This window comes from Hordeum vulgare, chromosome 3H, assembly GCF_904849725.1.
Source record: "Hordeum vulgare subsp. vulgare chromosome 3H, MorexV3_pseudomolecules_assembly, whole genome shotgun sequence".
Classification (NCBI taxonomy): Eukaryota; Viridiplantae; Streptophyta; class Magnoliopsida; order Poales; family Poaceae; genus Hordeum; species Hordeum vulgare.
In genome coordinates, this window is record NC_058520.1 from 80,621,651 (window position 1) to 80,640,063 (window position 18,413).

General features: G+C 47.3%; 1 protein-coding gene across 1 annotated transcript; it reads left to right on the plus strand.

The window, feature by feature from the left end:
• Positions 1-7,694: 7,694 nt before the first annotated feature.
• On the plus strand, positions 7,695-10,643 carry LOC123443053. The gene is made up of 5 exons (XM_045119286.1): positions 7,695-7,930; positions 8,291-8,514; positions 9,198-9,294; positions 10,121-10,187; positions 10,295-10,643. The coding sequence occupies exons 1-5, from the start codon at positions 7,803-7,805 to the stop codon at positions 10,346-10,348; spliced, it is 570 nt and encodes a 189-aa protein (XP_044975221.1). The 5' UTR covers positions 7,695-7,802; the 3' UTR covers positions 10,349-10,643.
• Positions 10,644-18,413: the final 7,770 nt, after the last annotated feature.

Genomic DNA, 18,413 nt, shown 5'->3' on the forward strand with positions numbered 1-18,413 from the left:
AAATCTATCAAAAACAGAACAGTCTGTAGTAATCTGTATATTTCGTATACCTCTGGTATCCCAAAAATTGTGAAACATTATGACAATTAGGGAAATTTGCATATCAATCAGAATCAAAAAGAATCAACTCAAAATCTCTTTCTGGATAGGAATTAAAAATAATTTCATGAGCACAAAGTTTCTGTCTTTTTCAGCATGATTAAACAACTATCACCAAAACTAATCATAAAGGTTCTACTTGGCACAAACACTAATTAAAACATAAAAAACACAATCATAACATAATAATGATGGTGTGGACTCAACAAAACAGAAAGTGAAAATCAAAAATAAGTTTATTCATTGGGTTGCCTCCCAACAAGCGCTATCGTGTAACGTCCTTAGCTAGGCATTGATAGTTCAATGATGCTCACATAAAAGATAGCAATCGGACACGAAGAGAGCATCATGAAACATGTGACAAACATATCTAAGTCTAACATACTTCCTATGCATAGGCATTTTATAGGAAAACAAATTATCAAGACAAGCAATAACTACCATATGCAAGGAAGAAGAAAGAGACAATATCAATCTCAACATAACGAGAGGTAATTTAGTAACATGAAAGTTTCTGCCACAATATTTTCCTCTCTCATAGCAATTACATGTGGGATCATATTCAAATTCAACAGTATAGCTATCCCATAAGATATTATTTTCATGATCCACATGCATGCAAAGTTGTCACTCTTTATTATTGCAATCATTATTATAAATATCATATTCATCATGAGGCTTAAACAAATTTTCAAGATCATAAGAAAAATCATCACCCCAATCATGATCATTGCAATAAGTAGTGGACATAGCAAAACTAGCATCTCCAAGCTTAGGGTTTTGCATATTTTCAGCATAATTGACATTCATAGAATTTATAATAAAATCATTGCAATCATGATTTTCTTTAAAGGGGCTAGAAAGTGTGGATGCAAGAACAATAATTTCATGTTTAACATAAGGAACTATAGCAAGTTCATCTCCATAGGCATCATTAATATTGGCATCGTGGCCACAAGCATAGCAAGCATCATGTTTATCAAGGGGAGATGTTTCAATCATATCAACGGAATCACAATTATCTATAGGTTCATGCATATCATTATTTTCCTCCAAAGAACCGGACATTCTCTCAATAAATTCAATAACATAGGCATTAGAAGCAAAGTTCTCACGGCAGTAATTAAGTATGTCAATATTTTCATACTTGTAGAGAGTAACATCATACTTTTCAATCAAAGAAGCAACTTCATGAGCACCCTTAAAAACAACAAATTCTTGAATTTGTTCGATATCATAATAGCTATAAACACCCTTTTCATAAGAAGATAAGATTTCATTATCATTAAACTCACATAGGTAGGGAAGGTGTTTTTTAGGGTTTTTAGAGCAACAAGTATAATCATAAATTTCACATAGATTCAAAGCATAGCATAGCAAACTATTTATGTGATGCCATAAGAGTCTCCCCTTTTCAAACAAACGGTGACGCACAAAATGAGCATGCTCATCTAAAGATTTCCCATCAACCAAGCTAGTTGGGGTTTCAACACGAGCACAAAGGGATCGAAGATGATCCAAGTAGAAAACTTAAGTGGATCCATATCAATAGATACTTAGCAAGCGAAGATGCAAGCATATTGAAGGCACATAGCACACAAGCAAAGGAAAGGCAAACGAAAAAGGCAAATATTTTTGTAAATTTTGTTTTTTTAGAAGTGGGGGAGAGGAAACGCGAGGCAAAAGGCAAATAATGTAAATGCAAGAGATGAGTTTGTGATAGGTACTTGGTAGATATGCTTCACTTGAATACTCCCCGACAACGGGGCCGGAAATTCTTCCTGCTACTTCTTGAGCTTGCGTTGGTTTTTCCCTTGAAGAGGAAAGGGTGATGCAGCAAAGTCGAGATAAGTATTTCCCTCAGTTTGAGAACCAAGGTATCAATCCAGTAGGAGTATCAAGATGAGGCACCAATGAACCTGCGCAAAGACAAACAAACTTGCACCCAACGCGATAAAGGGGTTGTCAATCCCTTCACGATTACTTGCAAGGTGAGATCTGAAGGTGATAAAAGGTAAAAAGAAATAAAAGTGCGGCAAGGTATTTTTGGTATTTTTGTAGATCTGAATATATGATGTGTAAAATAGACCCGGGGGCCATAGTGTTCACTAGAGGCTTCTCTCATGATAGCAAGTATTATGGTGGGTGAATGAATTACTGTCGAGCAATTGATAGAATCGCGCAAAGTCATGACGATATCTAAGGCAATGATCATACATATAGGCATCACATCCGAGACAAGTAGACCGATACTTTCTGCATCTACTACTATTACTCCACACATCGAACGCTATCCATCATGCATCTAGTGTATTAAGTTCATAACAAACGGAGTAATGCCTTAAGCAAGATGACATGATGTAGAGGGATAAATTCATGCAATATGATATAAACCCCATCTTATTACCCTTGATGGCAACAACATGATGCGTGCCTCGCTGCCCCTTCTGTCATTAGGTGAGGACACCACATGGTATGAACCCAAAACCAAGCACTTCTCCCATTGCAAGAATTATAGATCAAGTTGGCCAAACGAAACCCATAACTCGAAGAGAACTACAAGGATACGAAATCATGCATATAAGAAATCAGAGGAGACTCAAATAATATTCATAGATAATCTGATCATAAATCCACAATTAATCGGATCTCGACAAACATACCGCAAAAGAAAGTTACATCGAATAGATCTCCATGAAGATCATGGAGAACTTTGTATTGAAGATCCAAGAGAGAGAAGAAGCCATCTAGCTACTAGCTATGGACCCGAAGGTGTGTGGTGAACTACTCACGCATCATCGGAGACGCAATGGTGTTGATGAAGAAGCCCTCCGTGTCTGAATCCCCCTCCGGCAGGGCACTTGAACAGTTCCCAGATGGGATCTTGCGGAGACAGAAGCTTGCGTCGGCGGAAAAGTATTTTCGTGGCTCTCTCTGGAGGTTTCGGGATTTTTGAGAATTTATAGGCGAAAGAGGTAGGGCAGAGGACGCACAGGGGGGCCACGAGCCAGCAAGGTGCCCCCCTAGGGCGCGCCTAGGGGGCTCGTGACCTCCCACGAGACCTCCTGCCTTGGTTCTCAAGTCCTGTGTGTATCTTCTATTATGGAAAAAATCATCCCGCGAGTTTTATTTCGTTTGGACTCTGTTTAATATTGTTTTCTGAAAAAGGTCAAAAACACGGAAAAAACATAAACTGACACTAGGCACTGAGTTAATAGGTTAGTCCCAAAAAAGATATAAAATGGCATATAATTGCATGTAAAACATCCCAAGATGATAATATAATAACATGGAACAATCAAAAATTATAGATACGTTGGAGACGTATCAACCATCCATCTAGTTCATTGGCCTAGGCAATGGTGGCACCATAGCGATGCTGCCTCCTTGGAAGGTGCTTGGGTTGCGTGTGTAGATCATTATGCTATCTAGAGTTATTATCCTCCCAGGTCCCACCAACAAGGCATGGGGTGGCTCGTGCACTTTGTTATGGTGTTTTCCCGATGCTCCGATGTGGGCCTATGAGGTAATGTACAACGTCATTGACACTTCCTAGACTATGCCCCCCTTAGGTCTTGTCCCATATTCAGCTCACTCCTAGGTGCATCATTGTGGTTTAAGTTGACCCACACTCCTTAGAGTGATTTGCCATGATGCTTTGTGTCCCACATCCTCACCATTCATGACTAGAGGTTGGACAAAGAGACTACTTTGTCATCATTGTCACAATGTTAGTGGTTGCTAATGCCATTGATTAGCCTTCTCAACCGAAATATATTGTAGTAGACACTTGGGTTTCTTCTACGAGAATGATACACCTTTACGTGTTTTATTTTAGAAAAAAGAGAAGTAGGTGCTTAGAATAATACAATCAAATAAGAAGGTAATACGAGGATGGTTAGTTCTTGAAGCATTCTATCTGATTAACATGCTAGTTATTCGATTTTTGTGTTGTTCTAAATTTGGAACCGACTTTGGGGATGTCGACTTGTCTATCATGAACCCATATATGATATGTTTGTATGATAATTTTGCGATGTCGAGTGAGGGCTTTTGGCGGTCGACCTCCATGGAGGTGGATATTTAAAAAAATGATAATTACATTTTGGAATTTCAATTTTGTTTGAAAACAATTCTACACAATCATATGGATGTATTCTACATGTGCATAAAGTATGACAATGAAATTATGACGAGAGGTACACAAAAAGAAACAAAATCATGCATTTTATAATAGTGAACAGTGTTTGCAATGTTCCTCGATCGGTTTGAAAATCGTTATTTGTCTTTTTTGTGTATCTCTCATCATAATGTATTTTATCTTCAAAATTTACACACATATAGAATACATCCATGTAAATATATATATATTGTTTCAGATTTATTTAAAACTTTTAAATATGTTTTTCAATTTATTTTTTAAAACAACCTCCATGGAGGTCACCCATCATTGGTGTTTATTTGGTTGATGTTTTGCATGTCATTTTGTAAATTATGGTCATGTGCATTTGAGGTTCATATCTTTCTTAACAAAATAATAAGAAAATAGTCGGTATGTTCATAAATATAAGACGTTTCGATAGTTTAATCGGTTTAATTTAAAACGTCTTAGAGCAACTCCAATGGGGCGCCCCATTTCGTTCGCCGTCGTACGTTTGGGTCGGCGCGGACACAAAAGTCGGCCCAACGTGCCAACCCAAACAGACGCGCGTCCGCTTGGCGTCCGTCTCGTGACCCTTTCCCAGCCCAATTTTGGGCCGGATTTGCGTCGGCGCAGACACGAGAGGGACGCGCGCGCGCCCCTACTCCTCTCCCCGGGCCCGCCGGTCGGTGGCATCCATCGACATTCCCTCCCATCCCCCCCCCCGAAAAAACCTCCCGCCCGCGCGCGCTCCCGCCCCATGCCCGCCATGGACGGCGACCTCGACCTCGACCTCGACCTCGACGCCGCCGCCGGCCTGGCCTCCCTCGCCTCGTCCGACAAAGGCAAGCCTCGCGTCTCCCGGAAGACCGCCGCGCCGAAGCCGAAGAAGGTGCTGATGCCCGAACAGCGGGCAAAGGAGTCGGCCAAGAGGAAGGACCGGAGGCACGCGGCAGGCGCGAGGGATGAAGCCATCGCGGTGGCCGCCGCGCAGCAGCAGGTCACCAATGACCGCGTGGCGGCGGCAATGAGGGAGGCGCTCTGCATGTTGGGGTTAAACCCTATCCAGCACGGCCTCGTCAACGCCGCTGTGGCCGCCGCGGTCAACACTGGCTCATCCGCCTTCCCTCGGACAGTGCTGCCCGACTCGCCCCGCGCGTCGGCTTGCAACCTGGTGCCCGGCTTCCACGTCTACCCACAGGCCTCCCGCCTCTCGAGGGAGTGCTCGCCCGAGGTGAGCGTGGTCGCGCCTTCCACGCCCACGCCCGCGACCATCGACCTCAACGCCACACCGGTGGCCGGTGGCTCGTCATCCGGAGGCGTGAGAAAACGCGCGCGGCTGACGTCAGCCGACCAGCTGCCGGGCGCGCGCAACCTATTCGACGGAATGCCGGCCACCGACAACGACGACTACATGTAGAACACGATCTTCGAGGGTGGTGCGCAGGCTGCTGGCTTCGATCCCGACGAGACACAAAGCCAGGATGGCCGAGGCTACAATGAAGATCAGGTCGCCTTCATGCGTGATCAGGTCGGCCTGGACCTGGACGGCTTCCCTCTCGACCATGAGTTCCCGGAGGACTACGGGCTAGAGGAAGAGGACGAGTGCGACATTGAAGCGGAGCCTTTGTTTGAGGACGAGTTCGCCAACCAAGCGGACGGGACGGCACCGAAGCGCAAGAGCAAGCGGACCAAGGCATACACGGCGGTTGAGGACAAGCTTCTTTGCGAGTGTTGGAGAGACATTGGGAAAGACCCCAAGACGGGCGTCGAACAAAAGCATTCAACCCTTTGGATTCGTGTTCACCGTGAGTTCCATGAGCGCAAAAAGTTTCTGCCGTATCAAATAGCAAGCGCGCGGGGGTGGGTGTCCATTTCGAAGCGTTGGAGCGTGATCCAACAAGAGTGCAACAAGTTTTGTGCCACTCTTGAGAGCGTCAAGGCCCGCCCCGTGAGCGGCATCGGCGTGCAAGACATGGTATGCTAGCATGTCGCCCTCTTTTTGTGTCATCAAGTACATGCTTTTGGTTGTTCGTTTGCATATCATTTTGCCAATATGCTTGCATGAAATACATTTGTAGGCATTTCAAGCGTTGGAGGCATTCAAGGTCCAACACAATGGCAAGTGCTTCAACCTCTTCCATTGCTTTAGGGTGATCAAAGACGAGGAGAAGTTCAAGGTGTAATATGCCGGTCTCAAGTCGCGTGGTGGGAAGCAAGCCGTGGAGGAGGTTGGGGACGGCGAGAAGGCTCGGCCGAGGGGGAAGACCAACTCCAAGAAGGAGGACAAGCGGGATGCGGCATCGATCACCTTGATCGCAACCGTGGAGGACATGATCGTCAAGAAGGACTCAAGGGAGGAGAAGCGCCGACAAGAAAGGGAAGAACAAATAAATGCCTTCTTGGAGATCCAAAGGCGGAGGCTTGACATGGAGGCAGAGAAACAAGCACGGTTGCTTGAGATGGAGGCGGAGAAGTAAACCAAGATGCTAGAGATCGAGGCCGCCAACGCCAAGACCAAGGTCAAAGAAGTGACTCTCGCGAGCATGATGACCAGGGTGGAGATCATGAAGGTGGATCTCAACACCGTGTCGCCAAGGAAGAGGCCGTGGTTCGAGAAGATGCAGGCCGACATGCTCAAGTTCGACGAGGAGTGATCTATGGCGGCGAGCGTCATCTCTTTTGGATGCCGGCAGGTGTGCTGGCATGACCACGGGGGCCGCGATGACGTGGTCGAACTCAAGTCCTACCCTTTTTGTATGCTGGCATGTGTGCCGGCCGGCTGGCGAGCGCGCTAGCATGAACTGTGGTGCTATTTTTTGGAGCCGACATTATATGTCGACGCTGGCATGGCATTCGCATGAAACATGGTCGCTCGCATGTTCGACCGCGGGTCATTTTTTTAATATGTTGATTGCGGCATAAAATGGATCGACGCGTTGGGCGCACTACCAATCCAAATCTAAAACGAGACGGACGGCCGACCAAAACGAACAAAAAACGAACAAATTCGCCGTCCGTGTGGATCGGCCCGTTGAAGTTGGTCTTACATGTGTCAAAGAAGGGAGTAGTTACGCAAAAAAAAAAAAAAACTTTTGAATCTCGAGTCTGGATGGCAAAAGCAAAAGGAATGATCACTTTCATCATCTTTTGTTCTCTGCCTTTGTTTTTTTTATGATGATCATGAAGGGTAGTCGGTCCAATTGGTCGAAGAGACGGGCCAAGTGGAAATGGCGACGTGCCATGGCAAAGGGAATGGTCGGCCGAAAGCGAAGGGGCAAAACTCCAAACTCCAAAGCACGACGCACTGTCGAACCGCATCGTCGTCATCCCCCATCCATCCGTGCAATCTTCGTCAACCCCACCGGCCCCCACCCCGCCCCACCCCACCCCACCAGGGCCCCCCTCCTCCCCCCTCCCTTATCCCAATACGCGCGCCCCGCCGCGCCCATCCCTCATAAATCGCCGCGGTCGGTGGCTCGCTGGAATCCGATCCGATTCCGTTCCCATTCCCATTCCCATTCACACTCCAATTCCAGCCCGAACGGAGCAGCCGGGCGCCATGGCGGCGGCACGCGGCGGCGGATCGGCGGCGAGGGTCGGCGACTGGGACGTCGAGCTGGGGCCCGGCTGGGACTGGCGCGCCATCCCGCAGCTGCTCTCCTCCGCCTGCATCTTCATCTGCTCCGGGTGGGCTCCCCCTACCGTTCCCGCCTCATTCGTCCGCATCTGCATAACTTCATTCATATTCTAGGCTGCTGATACGTTGTTGCCAAGGTCATCTTGCTGTCCCGATTACCCTTACTCGTATCGTACCTGTACTGTTAATTCCCCTCATGTAGTATCTCGAGTGGCATAGCTTGTGTAGGCTACGTGCGGTTATGTTTTGGTGCTTGATCTTATCACCTTACTTGTCAAAATTATGCCCCCTGTGGCTGCCTGGATTACTTCTTTGCCTTGCTGTGTGTCAGTGTGTGTGTGCGCCTGTTGATCTGTTGAGTGATTCTGTGCTAATCGTCGATATGTAAAAACTCCTTGCAAACAGAGCAGAGGCTGTTTGGGATGCTGTGAGAAGGCCGCAAAACACGTAGGGGATCTTTCCAAGAGCTTGATGGCCCATGCTCAGAATCCCACGGTGGCAGAGGAATTTTGGAGTACAACCACCATCGAGGTTGATCCGGCAGATCTCCGAGCACCAATGAACACGTCCTCTTGGGACCTTGATCTGCATGGAGTGGGAAGCAGTCATAACCTGGGCGAATCTGCTAATCATGGTAATTCCTTCTTGAACGATCATATGTGCTCAGGAGTGTTTTCACCACATGTTTGCATTTTCCAGATACTTTGCAAACATCAAACTTGATTTTGGCCGAATCTCCTGTATTTAGCCGTTCAGCATCTATAGTCATGTTGATTGTGATGTTTTCGTTTCAGTCTGTCTTAAATTATCCATATATTAGCTTCATAGCATGTTAGAAAGATACAACACATTATAACACTGTTCACGTCCAACGGTGTTAGCCTCTCAAATCTTATCTGGTAGTCAGTTACCTATGGTCTTTTATCAATACCAATGCAATTGTTTACTATTTTGTCTTGGTTCTTGTGGTTCTAAGAAGGAAAGTTTGTTAGGAAATTTGAGTTCACACTTGTTTGGTTCAGCTGTAGGAAATCACTCTTTCGATGTGCGAGCTAGAGTTTCGGCAGAGCATTTATTTTGGAACCTCGAGTTCATACTTTATTTTGCATGACGTCTTCCATATTTTCCTACCAATTTTGCACTGTAAGAAATTTGTACTGGCAAACCGTTGTTGTTTTTTTTTCCTGGGCAGCAAGTGGGGCATAGCTGTCCAATTGCCATTCTTGTCTAACGGAGGATTAAAGGAATCGTCACATGTCTGCCTGTTAAGAGTCTTAGTGGACATGGTAATCTGACCAGATGGAAATATCGTTGCAGGTTTTTCTCTTTGGCAACAAACTAGGGATGAGTGGACTGAGAATACAAGGTTAAGGCAACAACCTGTGGTGAAGCAGATCCAGGAACCAGTGTTGAGGTATGAAAATGGAATGTCCGATCCATATGTGGAAGAAGGGGAAGACAAAAAGCTTTACATAATTCAACTGAACAATATGCATGTACAACCTTTTCTCTGATTTTGATCAACAGTTTGTTTGCATCGTTCATAGTTTTGCGCTTAGTTGTTCTTATTCACACCCTTTCTTCGACTGAAATTGGTAAATCTGAGTTATTGTGAACACCTTTTTTTTTATCAAGGCAGTTTGGTGATAGTACTGCCCAGATTGGGTTTCATTTTGCTAGCTCTATCATAAAGTTTGTTACTTCTCTTGTTCCATCCTATATGCATTTCTGGTACTGGGACACTGTTCAGTTAATCATTGGGAGTCTCTGAAGGGTTAAAACACGTTACTGCTGTATTCTCTTGTTGATCTCTGAATTTATTTGGATGTATAGTAGATCTATAATGTGGTAGAGAAGCTTAGTTTTTCTGTCTCTAGAGTTCCATATTTCTGGAGTCCTACAGGCAACAACCAAAAGTATCTATTGAAATCAATGACAATAGCATTGGGAAGAAAAAATAATCAGTGACAAATAATAACTGTTTATCTTCCAGAAGAGACGTTTAAAACCAAGTTAGATACTTAGACGCAAAAAATGTAAAAATATGGGATGCTTGCTCTTGCTCTTTATTTCTTGTTCAAATCAACACCAGGTTTGAATTTTATCTGAAGAACATTCTGTAATCATATATCTAATGAAGCTTGGCTTAGATAATAGTATGCTGTGCCCTTTTATCTCGAGACATCATAGTATGCTGTACTCTGAATCTTCATGCTCACCCAAACCATTTGTTTATGCAGTTGGAATGCAGCGTACGAAAGTTTGCTTGGATCAAACAAACCATTCCCTCAGCCCATCCCTCTACATGTAAGATCTGTAAATCAGTTCAGTTGATCTGAAAAAGATGATCTAAAGCAGTTTAATTGACCCTTCCATGTAAGGCATGTGGTTAAACCTAGACGCTAAATTTGCAGGAGATGGTTGATTTCCTCGTGGACATCTGGGAGCAAGAGGGGCTGTATGACTAGCGCGAATGTGTTCCGAGAGAATAACATAGCTGTAGGTCTGATGTGGTAACGAGGGTGTGGCCTGTCATACTTGTTTTTTCTGCATGGAGGCCCGTTGTGCTTTTGCTGAATATACAATCCTGTGTGGGCTGTGTTTCTTGTATTGTATTGGTAGAAAGAATCCAGGTTCAATCAGTTTGCCGAATTTGTCAAAGAAAGCAGCAGGATAGAAAGATGCGTGACAGCGATTTGTGAACATAAATGTCGTCTGTATTGATTGAGAAAATGAGAAGAAGAAAATAGGTTTTAACACTGATGCCTGATGACGTTGATTCTTGATGGTTGAACGATGCTGTCAGTCTTCATGCCTGACTTGTAACCCGTGAGTCTTCATGCCTGACTTGTAACCCGTTAAATTTCGATTGCTTACACAAGGTTTTGTTGCTTGCACTGGATGAATACGCTCTTTCTGATATTGCAATCATAAGGGTGCTTCACCACTGGAGAAACTCGATCACACAAATACTCCCTACATATCATTAATATAAGACGTTTCTTCAGATTTCTGATAGCGCCGAAACCTGTGAAAAAGACATTTTTACCCTGTAAAGTTCTTCCTTGCGGGCAAATAGCAATTTCTCAAGTTTGAAATTCAAATTCAATTCATCACGAGCTTCTTCCCTGTGCCGCGCCCAGGAGCCTCACTTCTTCCCTGCGCCCATGGCGCCTGGCCTGCACCTCACTGCGCCCAGGAGCTCGCCGTGGTCCGGCCCAGGATCTCCTCGGCCAGCGCCTATGTGCTCCTCACCTCAGGCGCTGCTGGCCCAGGTACAGCAAACAGCCAGCAATTTAGAGGAACAGCCTCAAGTTGTTCGACAATGATTCGAACTGAGCAGAGGCATTTGTAGAGAGGCACAACGATTCTGAAAAACATTGATTCATATGCATCTAAACAGTACAGCAGAGTACTCCAAGAAATTGCATATTACTCCAAGAAATTTATACTCCAAGAAAATGATTCATATGCATCTAAACAGTACTCCATGCAAACCATAATTCAAGAAACAAGTTGATTGTTGACTAATTGGCTGATGATTCTCTCATTGAGCACAGCTGGTGATTCTCTCATTGAGCACAACTGATGATTGTTGTGTAATCCTGATTAATCTTGGAATCTCAGTTAGCTGGCTGATGATTCAAGAAACAACACAGCAGAGTAGTCTCATGGAGTAGTCTGAAACTGTTGTAAACACTAGTGTAAAACTGTTGTACTCGGAGAAAATTTGTAGAGAGCAAACTGTTGTACTCTCATGGAGCAAGGGCAACTCCAACGGGGCGACCCAAACGGACGGCGATTTTATCCGCCTTTTGTCTGTTTGAGTCAGCCAAGCGGACACGAACGTCCCCTTCCGCAAATGGATCGACGCAATGCGCCCAACGCTGGTCGGACCCATTTTTGCCGGCGTGCGAAACAAATACATAAGTGCATAATTAAACATTAAAAGCCGGCCACGAAAGCCGGCGAGAGTCCACGCGTCCGCATTACACTAATTAAACATAAAAAAACTAAGACTACGAGGGCAACCCTAGGCGGCGGCGGAGCCGGTGAGGTCGACCAGCATAGGCGCAGAGCCGGCCCAGGGAAACGTCATGTTCCACAACTCAGCTGTCTGCGCTCCGTCGTCTGTCCTGCCAGCGCGGGCTGTGCTGGTGGCGATGGCAGCGCAGCAGTGGCACGCTCCTCCGCCTCCTTCTCCAGCTCCATCAGGCGAAGGCCTTCGGCGCGTTCCGCCCGCAGGTGCTGCGCCCTCCAGTGCTCGAGGTAGGCTTGCTCCTGCTGCGGTGTCGCGCCCAGCCAGATGGGCGGTGCAGTGACTAACTCGTGGACGATGTGGGTCAACTGGTAGACTCCCGCGGCTCCGTGGGCTCGGGCTTCGACGGAGGTGGCACGACGCAGTTGCCGGCGGCCGACAACGCGATGGCCTCCGCGAGCTGCTGCTGGTACGCCGCCTCCTCGTCGCGCTTCCTCCTCGCTGTCGCGGAGAACAGCGGCGAGCGGCGCCTGGTAGGCGGCCTCAGCCTCCTAGTCCTCGTCGCTGACGACAGGCGGGGGTGGCGGAGGGCCTCCTGGCTGCACTTCGCGCACGCCACGACTGCGCTACTCCTCGTGCTCCACCGCGAACCACAGCTCCCAGTTAGGGGAGTCGGCCGTGTACGCAGGGTCTCGCCGCTGCTCCGTCGTCAGCAGACGCCGATGGCGGCTCACCTCCCGCATGCACCCGCGTCGACCATGGCACGGCCGACACCGGAATCCTCTCCGGATCCAGATGCTAGCCGTGCGGCAGCGTGACATCGGGGTAAGGGAGCGACACGCGGTGCTCCTAGTGCCACCGCGCTTGGTGCACCGGGACGCTCACACGCTGGCGAGGACGGTGGGAAGGCGGCGCGGGGAGATGGCGCGGGGGTAGAGCGGGGCCTTGCCCTTGTTTGGGAAGCCGCCGGCCATGGTGCTAGGGTTTTGGTCGCCGAGGAGGTGGCTGGATGTGGACGGACGGGGTTCTGGAAGCAGATGACGGAACCCACCGCACGCTCGGATTAAAAAAGGCCGGCCGCGGTCGCTGACGCGTGGGCCCGAGGATGACGGCCATCATAAATAGTCCAAGAAATTTGTAGATTAGTCTGAATCTGTTTGTAAGTTGATTGTTGAAACACTAATCTGAAACTGAAATTGTACATGAAATTGTCCACACTTTTCAGGAAATTGTTCAACTGAAATTGTACTCCACTGAACACTTTACAGGATTTGCATATCACCTCTCACCTCAGGCGCTGCTGGCCCAGGTATAGCAAACAGTCAGCAATTTAGACGAACAGCCGCCAAATTGTTCAATAATGATTCGAACTGAGCAGAGGCATTTGTAGAGAGGCACAACGATTCTGAAAAACAATGATTCATATGCATCTAAACAGTACAGCAGGGTACTCCAAGAAATTGCATATTACTCCAAGAAATTTGTACTCCGAGAAAATGATTCATGTAAGACAATGATTTGGGTGGGAACCGGCTCAACCCTCTAGAGGTGGCCTATCACACACACACACACACACACACACACACACACACACACACACACACACACACACACACATATATATATATATATATATATATATATATATATATATATATATGTCACAGTTGATACAATATACGTACACATATACAGAAGTTATACATAGTCTAACACCCTTCCTCAATCTTAGCCACTTCCTAAAGAATCTAGAAGTGTAAGATTGCGCCTACATGCCTTGAACCGTGGTAGAGGCAATGACTTGATGAAGATGTCTGCAAGTTGATATTTAGAAGAGATGAACCTCATCTGTAGTTGCTTCCGTGACACACGTTCCCGTACAAAGTGATAGTCAACTTCAATGTGTTTCGTTCGGGCATGGAATACCGGATTTGCAGAAAGGTATGTGGCACCGATGTTATCACACCAAAGGATAGGAGGCTGCGGTTGGGATATACCCAATTCCTGAAGCAAAGGTTGTACCCAGATAATCTTTGCAGTAGCATTAGCCACAACCTTATACTCAGCTTCAGTACTGCTACGTGATATATATAGTAGCATGTTTCCGAGCACTCCAGTCGATCAAGTTTGAGCCAAAGAACATAGCATAGCCCCCCGTGGATCGCCTGTCATCCGAACTGCCAGCCCAGTCCACATCAGAATACGCCGAGAGGACCCCAGAGGGGCTCAACCGTATATGCAGCCTATGAGACACGGTGAGTCGTACATAGCGCAAAATGCGCTTAACAGCAGACCAGTGAGTGTCGCGAGGCGCCTGTAGATACTAACAAACTCTGTTGACGGCATAAGAAAGATCTGGTCTCGTGATCGTCAAGTACTCAAGACCACCAACAATACTCTTGTACTCTGTCGCATCTGCAGAAGACAGAATGTCGGTGTTTACTCACGACATCAGCCATGGGTAGGCTAAACATAAGTGGTGGGAACCGAAAGGACACCGGCGGGCTCCGGGAACGGGATTGGTACAAGCGAGAGATGCACGATGTACCCAGGTTCAGGGCTCTCCATAGAGATAACACCCCTAGTCCTGCCGGAATGGTTGATGCACCAAAGGGATTACAGTGTGCTCCTTGAGTTGTTCGACGGAGGAGGAAGAAGGAGCTGCCGGTTCGCGTCTACCTCTCCTGTATGGGTGTGTGTGTGAGCAGTTGATCGATCCTCTGCATGGAGGGGGATCGGGGGGTTTATAGACTAACCCACCGACCTAAAATATGAATAAAAGTATAAAGGAGGGGGCCGTCTGGAAGCCTCGTCGGCTGGCCACGGGACCCTCAATAGTCTGGTCTTGTCATTGGAGGGGCCCAGAGGCTGCGAGGTTCCATCTGGCCATGGGACATGCCGACCAGCCAATGGAGCTCTCGCGTAAGGCCGACGCAGGACACGTGTAGTACGTCCAACGTCGTCTTGCGAGATTCGTCATGGGTCACCTGTACGGCCATCTCCACTATTACCACGCCAAGCCTGGTAATGGAGTGGGTGCCGATGAGCCTATACTGTGCTGGTTTAACGGATCGGAGTCGGCCTAGGTCAGCAGCATGGCCGCTGACACTTATCAGTCGTGCGCCCCAATCTTGTACCTGTGCTGACATGTATCCACCTTTATTCGTAGAGTCTAGTCCCATCCTAGGGTTGGATGTGACTAGGGCTGCCTAGCCGGCTAGCGGCCTCGCTAGCCGGCCTTGAGGTTGCCGTCTCACTCCTAGACGACACGCGCCTCCCAGCCGGCTAGGAGGGATTGTCGTCTCGTCCCTAGCCGGCGGGAGATCTCCATACGGCCAAGAAGGATTGCCGTCTCACTCCTAGCCGGCAGGAGCTTTCCAGACGGCCAAGAAGAGTTGACCGTCTAGAAGAAGCTGATGCTTCCCTTCACTCTTGGATGCAAAAGAGTGGGCTTGATGAGCCTACCCCGGGGTTATCCCCGTCAGTAGTCCCCGAAGCAGGGGAGGTCCGTCGCCTCAAAGCGGGAGGCCTCGCCGGCTTGAGTTCCTTCCTGAGGCTCTTCATAGGTTGCCTATCGCAGGAGGCGCCGGGTCGGAAGCCTGCTGGCTTCCAACAGACGCCTCGGCTTCGCCGCAGGCAGCGCTGTTGCGCCATGTGCCAGGCCCCGGGTCCAATGCTATGATTAACTCTACACGTGACGGGACGGGGCCTGCGCCCTGGGTCCCTCCACGGCGCCTCCTCGGCCCTCGCGTGTGCGGATCCTCTGCGGATTGCTTCTGCGACAGTTGGGGTTCTGTGGGGCGTAAATGTTGGGGAACGTTGCATGGGAAGCAAAAAAATTCCTACGCACACGAAGACCTATCATGGTGATGTCCATATACGAGAGGACATTTGGATCTACGTAGACTTGTAGATCTAACAACAGGAAGCATTAATATACGCGGTTGATGTAGTGGAACGTCCTCCCGTCCCTCGATCTGCCCCATGAACCGTCCCACGAACCGTCCCGCGATCCGTCCCGATCTAGTGTCGAACGGATGACACCTCCGCGTTCAGCACACGTACAACTCGACGATGATCTCGGCCTTCTTGATCCAGCAAGCAAGATGGAGAAGTAGATGAGTTCTCCGACAGCGTGACGGCGCTCCGGTGGTGGTGAGGATCTACTCCTGCAGGGCTCCGCCCGAGCTTCGCAGAAATACGATCTAGAGGTAAAACTATGGTGTCTAGATCTGAGTTGCGCATGGCAAAAGTTGTCTCAAATCAGCCCTAAATCACCACTATATATAGGAGGGAGGGGGAGGAGGCTTGCCATGAGGGCCAAGCCCTCAAGGGTGCGCCGGCCAGGAGGAGAGGAGGAAACCTACTCCAATTAGGATTGGAAAGTGGAGTCCTTCTCTTCCTGCCCACCTCCCCTTTTCCTCTTTTTTTCTTTCTCTTTGGGTTTTCTTCTCTTGGCGCCAAGGCCCTCTTGGGCTGTTACACCAGCCCACTAAGGGCTGGTGCGCCACCCTCAAGCCATTGGGCTTCCTTCGGGTGGGTTGCCCCCCCTCCCGGTGAACTTTCGGAACCCATTCGTCACTCCCACACTATAATGCCGGTAATGCTCGAAAAATTTCCGGTAACCAAATGAAACCATCCTATATATCAATCTTCGTTTCCGGACCATTCCGGAAACCCTCGTGACGTCTGTGGTCTCATCGGGATTCCGAACAACATTCGGTAACCACACGTATAACTCAACTATACTAAAACATCGCTGAACCTTAAGTGTGCAGACCCTGCGGGTTCGAGAACTATGTAGACATGTCCGAGGCACTCCTCGGTCAATATCCAATAGCGGGACCTGGATGCCCATATTGGATCCTACATATTCTCCGAAGATCTTATCGGTTGAACCTCAGTGTCAAGGATTCATATAATCCCGTATGTCATTTCCTTTGTCCTTTGGTATGTTACTTGCCCGAGATTCAATCGTCGGTATCCGCATACTTATTTCAATCTCGTTACCGGCAAGTCTCTTTACTCGTTCCTAATACAAGATCCCGTGACTTACACTTAGTCACATTGCTTGCAAGGCTTGTGTGTGATGTTGTATTACCGAGTGGGCCCCGAGATACCTCTCCGTCACACGGAGTGACAAACCCCAGTCTTGATCCATACTAACTCAACGCACACCTTCGGAGATCCTGTAGAACACCTTTATAGTCACCCAGTTATGTTGTGACGTTTGATGCACACAAGGTATTCCTCCCGTGCCAGTGAGTTATATGATCTCATGGTCATAGGAACAAATACTTGACACGCAGAAAACAATAGCAATAAAACGAAACGATCAATATGCTATGTTCATAGTTTGGGTCTAGTCCATCACATGATTCTCCTAATGATGTGATCCAGTTATCAAGCAACAACACTTTGCACATAGTCAGAAAACCTTGACTATCTTTGATCAACTGTCTAGCCAACTAGAGGCTTGCTAGGGACATTGTTTTGTCTATGTATCCACACATGTATCTATGTTTTCATTCAATACAATTACAACATGGATAATAAACAATTATATTTAAATAGGAAATATAATAATAACTATTTATGATTGCCTCTAGGGCATATTTCCAACAGTCTCCCACTTGCACTAGAGTCAATAATCTAGTCCTCACATCGCCATGTGATTTACAATGTAATAAATCGAACACCCATACAGTTCTGGTGTTGATCGTGTTTTGCCCGTGGAAGAGGTATAGTCAGCGGGTCTTCTACATTCAGATCTGTGTGCACTTTGCAAATATTTACGTCCTCTCATTCGACATAGTCGCGGATGAGGTTGAAGCGTCGTTTGATGTGTCTGGTCTTCTTGTGAAACCTTGGTTCCTTTGCTAAGGCAATGTCACCAGTGTTGTCACATAACAGAGTTAATGGATCTAGTGCGCTCGGCACAACTCCAAGATTTGTCATGAACTGCTTCATCCACACATCCTCCTTTGCTGCCCGCGAGGGAGTCATGTACTCCGCTTCACATATAGAATCTGCTACGACGCTCTTCTTGGAACTGCACCAGCTTACTGCACCCCCATTAAGAATAAATACGTATCCGGTTTGTGACTTAGAGTCATCCGGATCGGTGTCAAAACTTGCGTCGACGTAAGCTTTTACGACGAGCTCTTTGTCACCTCCATAAACGAGAAACATTTCCTTAGCCCTTTTCAGGTACTTCAGAATATTCTTGACCGCCGTCCAGTGATCCACTCCTGGGTTACTCTGAAACCTGCCTGCCATACTTATGGTCAAGCTGACGTCTCGTCTAGTGCACAACATTGCATACATGATAGAACCTGTGGCTGAAGCGTAGGGGACGAAACTCATTTGTTCTCTATCTTCCGCAGTTGCTGGGCACTGAGTCTTAATCAATTTTATACCTTGTAATACTGGCAAGAACCCTTTCTTGGACTGATCCATTTTGAACTTCTTCAAAACTTTATCAAGGTATGTGCTTTGTGAAAGTCCTATCAAGCGTCTCGATCTATCACTATAGATCTTAATGCCTAGAACGT